We start from the raw sequence: 9,653 nt of genomic DNA, 5'->3' as shown, positions 1-9,653 counted from the left end.
CAGTGCTCTCTCTCTCACTCTCTCACTCACTCACTCATTGTCAGTCCAGCGCGCTCTCTCTCTCACTCACTCACTCACTCACTCACTCACTCACTCACTCACTCACTCACTCATTCATTGTCAGTCCAGCGCACTCACTCACTCACTCACTCACGCCAAAGAGCACTGTCTGGTGAGTCCAGCTCACTCACTTCCTCACTCACTCACTCTTTCTTTCTGTCATCCCTCCATCTTTCTTTTCTCCTCTGTTCTCTTCTCTCTCTCTCTCTTGCTGTTTCTCTGGCAATGACAAATCTGTCTAATATACACTATATATATATATATCCACATGGATCTGTCTTTGGGCTGACGGGCGGATGTATCTATCCGCTACTTATCAGTGTGTGTCTGGAGGTTGGCATTTGTCTGTGAGCTTCTGGGCTAATGTGTGTGCCTGTCTGTCTGTCTACTACTTAACTCTCTGTGTCTGTAGGTGAGTGTCTGTCTATCTGTCTGTGAGCTGATGGATGTGTCTGTTTGTCTCTGAGCTGATGGATCTACCTGTCTTTCTGTCGGTGGATGTACACCTGTCTGTCTGTTACTTATCTGTCTGTGTCTGTAGGTGGGTGTCAAAGGAAACCCTCAGGGATTCAACCGGGGATTAGACTGTGATGTCATCGTGGCAGAGGTCAGAATCTGTTCTTACCACTGAGATATATTTAACATGACCACAGCATCATACACACACACAGAGACTTATACACATAGAGCACTGTGAGTTGATAAGTCCCTGTCTCTCTCTCTCTCACAGGTGACAGTCAAACACTTTCACTTACGCACACACACACACACACACACACACACACACACACACACACACACAGTGTGAGCTGATTAACCCTTGTCTCTCTCTGTTTCTGTCCACTCCCAGGTGCGCTCCACCAGTCATAAACCTGATGAGATCTACGGGATGATAGAGCGGCTTTCGCCAGGAACCAGAAAAATAGAGCTCTTCGGAAGACCTCACAATGTACAGCCTAACTGGTAAGGCGTTTGTGTGTGTGGGTGTTAACGTCATTTTGTTTGTATTTGGATACACTGTGTGTGTGAGTCTGTCTGTCTGTCTGTCTGTCTGTCTGTCTATTACTAAAAAATGACAGTCAAAGTGCAAAGTCTGTCAACAAGCAAAACTCTCTTGCTGCTGTTAAATTAGCGAATTGATTTTGCCTAGTTATTAAATAAGGTTTAGTTAGACTTACGACTTTGTCCTTTGTCCATCATTCAAATGAGGACCCATAGTGTGTGTATGTGTATGTTTGTGTGTGTGTGTGTGTGTGCATGCATGTGTCTATTGTACTGTATATTGTCAACGCAGATAAGTGTGCATGTATTTAGAAAAGCATTTTAAAAGGTTGTACAGTTATCCATTGCATGCACGCTTTTTCACGCTTTGTCATCTTTGTCTGTGACATCACTACAGGGTAACACTTGGCAACCAGCTGGATGGTATTCATTTGCTTGACCCGGATGTTGTGGCTCGGTTCAAGAAGCGCTATCCCGACGGAGTCATCTCCAAACCTCAAAACATGTAGCGGTCTTGCTCTGTGACCTTTCAACCGACAAACTATGACCTTTTGAAGGAGTGACTGAAGATGCAGACTAGTTTTCCTGGAAAAACAGGGAAGAACACTTTTTTGTACTGATTTCAGAATTTGTAATAAAACTGTAAAAATTTCACTCTCATCTGTGGTGTTGTGGTGGTTGACCTGGTGCTATTTTGTTGTTGCCAGGCAACTCTGCTTTATTTCAGACATCTGGACATAGACAACTTCCCTCCCATTAAATAAGTTGCCTATGCATGGGAACACATCAACACAAGTCATAAGGTCATGATTTCAAGACATTTTATTTTGAGTTCTGAACATCAAGAAAAATAGAAAACATGAAAAATATTACATGAAAAATATACCTCTCTTGGACGCTTAAAAAATCCATTGAAATGCGACTCTCGTCATCTCTAATCGGATTGTATCACATACAAAACATATTCCTGTTTGTCTGTTCACCAGCACCACATTGTGTTTACTTTCAAACGCTGTCTGGGTATATCGGATCGCGGATGGAGAAAATGCCTTGATGGGAGATTTCCCTGGTAACAACCCAGACCTGCAGGAGAGAACCTCCGACATGCACAGATTATAGATTCATAAAAGCTTAAAAAAATCTAAACATTTGTGCAATAACTCTGTGTCAGTACACATCTATGTGGCTCAAACGCATGTTAAAAAAAATAATTAAGCACTTGCTTTCACCTTGGACATTTAAAAATCTCATCCCCAAACACACAGTTGAATCTGGATTAGATCTACTCCACACTCGACACCCATCTAGGCCGTCTCCCTGTTTTCAGTTACATTACGGCCTTGCAAGCTGATCTGCTGAACACCACGCTCGCTCTCACGCCTACCTACATGTACGAACACAGCCACACACACACACACACACACACACATGGGTATTCATACAAATATGTGTAAGGAAAAATAATTAAAAAAACGGTTTCCGGCTGAGAGTAATGCACTTGGCGGTAATGACTTTGTAAACGTACGTCACTCAACTTATGTCTTGTCATCAGGTTATATTTGTGTTCTTATCTGCTCCCTGACTCCAGCCACAGCTGGGAACCATAGCAACCAGAGGTGTGGGTGTTCCGCTTGTTATCAGTCGGGGCAACACCGATGGCGTGAGCGAGATGGAGTCTGTTTTCATCTCGATGTAGTCTGTCAAGACTTTTACAAAAACGACCGACTTTTTGCCAGACCCTCCACACATCTCCTCTCCTCTCCTGTCCTCTTCTCTTCCCAGCATGCTGTTGTCAGAAAGGTGAAAGGTCAAGTCCTTTGCTTCAGATGAGTTTAGCAGGGAGTTAAGGTGATGGTAATGGCAGTAGTGCAGCCCACACACACACACACACACACACACACATACGTGTGTGTGTGTGTGTTCTCAGTAGGTAGCGTCCACTGCGTTAATGTTGCTGTCCATCTGGTGTCGGAAGGAGAGGCGGGCCTTGTGGGAGAAGTAGACCTGGGCGCCTCCAGGGCTGTAGCTCTCGCTCTCACTGCCCCACGAGGCCGTGGAGGACAGACGAGGCTTCATCTCGGACTCACTGGACACTACGGGGAAACAGGACAGGAAAGACGGGTTGATTAATCTGACATGATTGGTCATTGATATTTTATTTGTAATGAATGATTGATTGGCACATGGGAATGGAAAATAAAGTAGCTAAACTGAAAAGACTGCATTAGGCTACATTAGTTCCTCTTGGAAAACTACAGACACACAGGAGAAGGGATTGGGTTAGACGTTATTTACAAAGGAAATTTGATCTGTTGGTAATGTAGCTCAGATGGCACTGATTCAGTGGAGATTTGAAATTATTCAGATATACTGTGTACATTAGGCAATATGAAGTGGGTATGATCTTTAAAAGATTTCAATCATAATTTTCAGCCTGTTCATCCTAAGAGTTCAAAACAACTTCTCCAAGTTGGCCCGCTGAAGATCAAAAGCAATCTGCCAACCAAAGAATGAGCTCAAAGCTGTGAGCGTAGGCGCTTGACAGTTTGACCTTGTAGAAACTAACTGTTGTCAAGATGAATCCGCGGGTGACGGGCATTTACAATAACATTGTAATGTAATGACAAGTTATGACACGCGGTAACCAAAAGCTATCTTCAAGATCATTGTAGTTGGGTGTGGTGAGGCACCGTCACCGCGCTGAGAATCGCTGCGCAAGCTTTAAATAACAGCAGCTGCCAAGTAGGCCTGTTAGTTACTTTACTTTAACAGGTTTTGACAATTTCTCATGCCAGAAAGATTACTTTAATTAAAGATGATTTTCTTGCTCTATTACCATGGGTTATTAAACTGACCATATACTTATTTGTATTACGGAAAGCATGTGAAGTTTAGGCTACCAGACTTTTCTTGGAACTTCACATTAAGAATAAAATGCAGTGCTCCTACCTGACTCTGGGGGGCACTGTCGTCCCTTGCATCGCTCCTTGCAGCGTCTGTAAAACGGGAAACACTGGAGCACTTTCACACCCATGACTTTTGGAGAACACTGGAGGGAGAGACAGATGCAGGTTAGTAAGAAATGCTCTGTACAAGTTCGCAACACAAGAAGTGGGCCGATTATTGTTTAATCGTCTCATTTCATAGTAAACACTGAAATAGCACTTTTTATATTGAACAGACTTCATTGGTCCGTTGGGCAGACGCGCCAGGCGTCTCGGCCAATCTCAGCCACCACAAATTGGCAGACAGAAAAGCTCTGTATAGACAGTAGGCTACAGCCTAATCCCATAAGTGCACGTCAATGGCGAATAGCGGCTAGCGATCTGATAAATCCTTCAATGGAATTAAACCTCTAAGGTCGTGAAAAAGACACAGACAGGGTCATTTAGCCAGGTCCGAGCCCGGATATATACTCTAGGCCTACGAGTCATTGCCAGATGGCATGATGTGAGGCCCATGGTGTTGAAATCTAGGCCTGATGTGCTGACAAATTTAAGACCAATTGACAGCTCTATAGTGTGAATTGACGTCAGTATGGGGCTGTCTCCACCATGAGTTGAGAATCTAAAAAAGCAAGTTTGGACAAGGCGCTACCAGTCTCTCCTTGGTCTGTCTGTGGTGAGTGTTGATTGACAGTGATATCTGCACATCTTTTTCTTACAGAATTAAACGGTGATTAGACAGTTTAACTTAAATTGCACATTCCCTCAACCCCCATCTATATTTTGCTATCTTCCTAACACTCTCTCTCTCTCTCTCTCTCTCTCTCTCTCTACACACACTCACACATTTGCTCAGACACACTGGAGGTGTTGACAAGTCCTGTTGTCACAAAACCCATGACCGTATACTGTTGTCCCAGGCAACAGAGACGTGCAGGCCGAAACGTTCCAAAGAGGCTGACCTCCCCAGCAATCACCAGTACTCTGTCTCTCTGTCTCTCTCTCTCTCTCTGTTCACATCTATGAAGTCATCTCACACTCTCTGCACAAATGTCTCACACATCTTAACACATTTATCTCACAAACCACTGAGTGTGTGTGTGTGTGTGAGAGAGAGGGATCTCATAGCATTCTTTTCTTGCTAGAAATAAGCACAAGCACATGTACACACACACACACACACACACACACACACACACAAACACACACACACAGACACACTCTCACTCTCTCTCTCATACACACACACACACACACAAACACACACACACACAGACACACACACTCTCTCTCTCTCTCATACACACACACACACACACACACACACACACACACACACACACACACAGACACACTCTCACTCTCTCTCATACACACACACACACACACAACTCAGAAGTTTCTTTTTTGCCCCAGTCTCCCACTAAGGCTACTTTCAGTGCAACGAGCCAAGCTCTGGCCCATGAGAAAACAGGGGCCAAGAAAGAGAGAGAGGGAGAGAGAGAGAGAGAGAGAGGAGGAGGAGGAACGTGTAGAGCGTGAGAGATCCTGAGAGCGTAGTGCAGAAAAAGCAAAAGAAAGAGTGAAAGAAAGAAAGAAAGAGAGCAGATCATTGTAAGAGTAATAGAGAGTGTAAGGGAGAGAGAGTGATAGAGAAAGAGAGAGAGAAAAAGGGAGAGTGCAAAAAAGTGAGTAGGTGCAGAGAAGGGGAGGACAGAGAAAGCAAGAAAGAGGGGGATAGAGAGCATGAGTGGAGAAAAGATGGACAGAGAGAGAGAGGGGGAAGTATGGAGTGCAGATATGTAACTGGTGAAAGAGAGGAAGGAGAGGGAGCGCTGTTCTCTTGTTTCCTGTTTGTTTTTTGCAGCTCTTAATTCAGCCCAAAAGTTCTATGTTCACCTCATATGACTCGTCTAGAGCCCTCTATTTCAGCTCTTCGGTTCTAATGCGCTACAGAACATAGCCGGGTATACACAAACCCAAAGCTTTGAGCAACAAGTGTGCAAAACTAGGCGAAGGGAACCCTGAACAGGCGTGCAGAACTAGACGAAGGGAACCCTGAACAAACGTGCAGAACTAGACGAAGGAAACCCTGAACAGGCATGCAGAACTAGGCGAAGGGAACCCTGAACAGGCATGCAGAACTAGACGAAGGGAACCCTGAACAAACGTGCAGAACTAGACGAAGGGAACCCTGAAGGAACCCTGAACAGGCATGCCGAACTAGACGAAGGGAACCCTGAAGGAACCCTGAACAGGCATGCCGAACTAGGCGAAGGGAACCTTGAACAGGCATGCAGAACTAGGCGAAGGGAACCCTGAACAGTCGGCAGAACTAGACGAAGGGAACCCTGAACAGTCGGCAGAACTAGGCGAAGGGAAGGGAACCCTCTTAGTAAGTGCTCCAATCATACCTGTTCAGGGTTCCTTCAGGGTTCCAGCCCCCTGATCATACCTGTTCAATGTTCCTTCAGGGTTCCAGCCCCCTGACCACTCTGGCTGTCCATGCATGAACGCCCCTTGAATTGTCATCCTTCGTTCTCCACATGCCCAGCTCTTGTTGTTCCAAGTTCTTATCGTTCCAAACTGTTGTGTGAACTCTTAAAGTTCATTACTTGGAGGTGAGAGGACGTGGAGTGTGTGTGTGTGTGTGTGTGTGTGAGAGAGAGAGAGAGAGAGAGAGAGAGAGAGAGAGAGAGAGAGAGGGTGTGTGTGTGAGGGAGTGCAGTTCTGTTTCTTTGGTGGGTGATGGGGGAATGGGGGGTGGGGGTATATCTAATTCACTATTAAGCATAGCCATGGTTTCAGTGCAGATCAGATCAGGAATGCTGAGGACATGTGGCAAGACGCCTAATAAAACACACAAACACACTCACACACACACTCACACACACACACACACACACAATCCTACGTTACTGACACACAGGTTTCTCTTGTTCCTTTCTCTTTTTTCTTCCACTTTCATCTTTCTTTCTCTCTTTCATTCTTTCAGACTCTTTCTCTCTCACACTCACACACACACACACACACACACACACACACACACACACACACACACAGTCTTAAACGCCTCCAAACCCTGCAGCAACTACAGTAGGTGCTGAGCCAAGCCAAACAGGCCACGATGCTGCCACTCTGCTGGCATAAACCTGCCAGTTTCAATTCTGCACGACCCTAAGGGTGGAGCAGGCTCTGGGATTTGTGTAAGGGAGATGTGTCCTTTCATTCTCCAAACTTGTTTGTTCATGGCACCCTATTGCGTCTGGCTTAAGGCTTCTGTAACCTCAAGTGATTCAATCAATCTCTAACTATGCGGTATCTCAACGGTTCCTTTAAAGTAATCATTCCTTTTTGTTTAAGTAAAAAAAAAAAACAAACAAACACTTTTTGGCAGTAGTTAACGTGTGATTGTCTGCGAATAATCACAAATGAATAATCACCAGTTTGACTGCAGGGTTTCGGATGCACAGAAATTAATGGCGAGATTATAGCATGCTAAATCGCCCTACCAGACAGCTGTCTAGCGACTGTATATGGGAAACTTTATGCTTCTGCTAACTATTCACAAATATGCAGCTTTGGAGAAAATCTGAAAAGTTGCCCACAAAGCATTGTGTTAGATCCAATGAATTATATTTTTTCTAGGCTGTTCAACATTCTCTGAAAAGTGCGTTGGCTACTGTAAACATGTGTCAATAAATGTCAGCGGAACACAGATGACACAGAAGGATTTGCGACGAAGGGGATGTGACATGAACCACCTGCATAACTAACAGCGGAGGCGGTGTGCACGTTTAACACTTGTGTTGGACCTTTGTAGCCAATTCTAAATCTAAATGTTAAAACTTTCACGTTATTTAGTTGCCAGTAGGCTAATGACAATTGGAAGTGGCCTCATTCGCCCATAAAAGCAGTTCTCTGTTGCGCAAAAGAGCTCCTAAGGGTTCCGCCCACCCGACACACCCCCGCAGCAATGTTGCATTTTTAAAAAATAGGCAACTATTGTCATGCCAGATATGTATTTAAAATGCATGATAAATAATATGGTAAAGTTAAACTTTAGGCCTACTAAGTAGACAATAACGTTAGATTGAACTCACCAAAAGCGGTATAGTCAATTCAAGTTGTTAAATTTTTCGAAAGTTGCCTTGACTACTCAGAGCCTCTTCTGTCTTTTTCTCGTGATTGAGGATCTATCGGGTCATCAGTGGAAATGGCCAGTGTAATGGAGGACAGCCGAGCCGTAGCCTAGGTCCTTCACCCAAATGACAGCATGGAAAGGTTCCTTGAACGCACAGGACGCTTTACTTTAAATAGCTTATCTGTGGATCCGAGCCAGGAGACCCGCCCCCTGGCCCCCTCCCGCCGCTTCTCTCAATGGACGAGCGTAGTTTCTGGCCAGTGGGATGGAGAATGCGCCCCCATCGGACTTTAATTCAGTTTCTGTCTTTATGGAATTTGATGAGAGAGATTGCGCTAAACCGGCGTCGTGAACTTGTAGCATAATTATCTAAAGCCTGCGCCAGTTACAGTTGATTGACTGTTATTAACTAAATTAAAAAAAAACATCACAACCTCTGCACGAATCAGTTCATGTGTTGGCAAGTGAATCTGTGCAACTTTCAAAGGTGTTTGGGGAAGGGCTTATAGTGCCCGGGAAATCCTTTGTGTCGCCCCGAGTTAGTTGTGCTGTAGAAAGCCAAGAGTAGGGGTTAGACGGTCTAATGTCTCTGCTTTATCATCAAACCATAAAATTTAATGAGCGGCCACTGCCCCTATGTGGACCCACCACCCCTGCCCATTCTGAGCGGGTGGATGGCTCTTCCGCTGCGGATCCCCCTAGCCCTCCTCTACCTTCTGTAGTCCTGTACGTGCTGAACGTGCGTTCCCACGCCTTTCAGTGGTTGCGCTTCTGATTGGCCCAGTTTAGGTGGTTTACGAAACATGCATGGGTGTGTGGTTCTCTTCTTACAGAATAATTAAAGCCGGATTTAATTTACCTTTGTTTCACACTACAGGTAGAAGTGGTCTCTACAGAGTTTATCCTACTCCAAACTAATAAACGCCGCCCCCCCCCCCCACACACACACACACATCAAAAAAAGGAAGTGATTTGGAAGTTATTCAACCTTGCTCATAATTAGCCAAGACCAAATCCGTCAGGTACTAGGAAATTAAGTTTCATCTGAAGTGTTCTCCCAGGTGGGTTATTATTACCTTATACAGTGAAACAGGTAGCAGCCACCTGTAGCCTGCATAATCATGTTATGTTTGACTTATCATAATCATAAACAGTGTTTGTATGCTGGTTTCCACAGACCTAGGCTATATTTAGCTTTTCTTAGAATGATGGTCTCCCAGCATCTTCCAAGTGCTGTGCTGTGCTATGCTGTGCTGTGCTGTAGTGCTGTGTTGTGCTGTGCTGTGTTGTGCTATGCTGTGCTGTGCTGCGTTGTGTAGTGTTATGTTGTGTAGTGCTGTGCTGTGCTGTATTATGTTGTGCTATGTTGTGTTGTGCTGTGTTGTGCTGTGCTGCGTTGTGTAGTGTTGTGTTGTGCTGTACTGTGCTGTGCTGTGTTGTGCTGTGCTGTGTTGTGTTGTGTTGTGCTGTGCTGTGTTGTGCTGTGCTGTGTTGTGTAGTGT

At 44.9% G+C, this 9,653-nt stretch overlaps 3 protein-coding genes across 3 annotated transcripts in view; 1 reads left to right on the top strand and 2 right to left on the bottom strand.

Annotated features, from left to right (window-relative positions):
* Positions 1 to 1,722, top strand: part of mettl3 (methyltransferase like 3) — an 8,126-nt gene extending 6,404 nt beyond the window's left edge. The window contains exons 9-11 of the mRNA XM_048236933.1: positions 602 to 667; positions 911 to 1,023; positions 1,460 to 1,722. Of these exons, the coding sequence (XP_048092890.1) occupies positions 602 to 667; positions 911 to 1,023; positions 1,460 to 1,571 (291 nt within the window). The 3' untranslated portion in view covers positions 1,572 to 1,722. The remainder of the gene's footprint in view (positions 1 to 601; positions 668 to 910; positions 1,024 to 1,459) is intronic.
* Positions 1 to 9,653, bottom strand: part of LOC125289319 (macrophage mannose receptor 1-like) — a 578,909-nt gene that overhangs the window by 509,817 nt on the left and 59,439 nt on the right. The gene's annotated exons all lie outside the window — the stretch shown is intronic.
* LOC125289852 (uncharacterized protein C17orf114-like) lies at positions 1,867 to 8,304 on the bottom strand. Its single transcript, XM_048236942.1, has 3 exons — positions 8,111 to 8,304; positions 4,012 to 4,111; positions 1,867 to 3,155 (listed from the first exon to the last, which is right to left on the bottom strand). Exons 2-3 carry the CDS (start codon positions 4,094 to 4,096, stop codon positions 2,986 to 2,988), a joined length of 255 nt encoding a protein of 84 aa, XP_048092899.1. The 5' UTR covers positions 4,097 to 4,111; positions 8,111 to 8,304; the 3' UTR covers positions 1,867 to 2,985.

Source organism: Alosa alosa, chromosome 24 (genome assembly GCF_017589495.1).
Source record: "Alosa alosa isolate M-15738 ecotype Scorff River chromosome 24, AALO_Geno_1.1, whole genome shotgun sequence".
Lineage (NCBI taxonomy): Eukaryota > Metazoa > Chordata > Actinopteri > Clupeiformes > Clupeidae > Alosa > Alosa alosa.
Note: the sequence above shows the minus strand (reverse complement) of the source record. Positions and strands in the feature narration are given on the sequence as shown.

Bases quoted from the DNA above. Each gene is read 5' to 3' on its own strand.
- LOC125289852 (XM_048236942.1), bottom strand. From the start codon at position 4,096: ATGGGTGTGAAAGTGCTCCAGTGTTTCCCGTTTTACAGACGCTGCAAG. The intron at 3,156-4,011 runs GTAGGAGCACTG...GTTTCCCCGTAG, and splicing joins ACAGTGCCCCCCAGAGTCAG to TGTCCAGTGAGTCCGAGATG.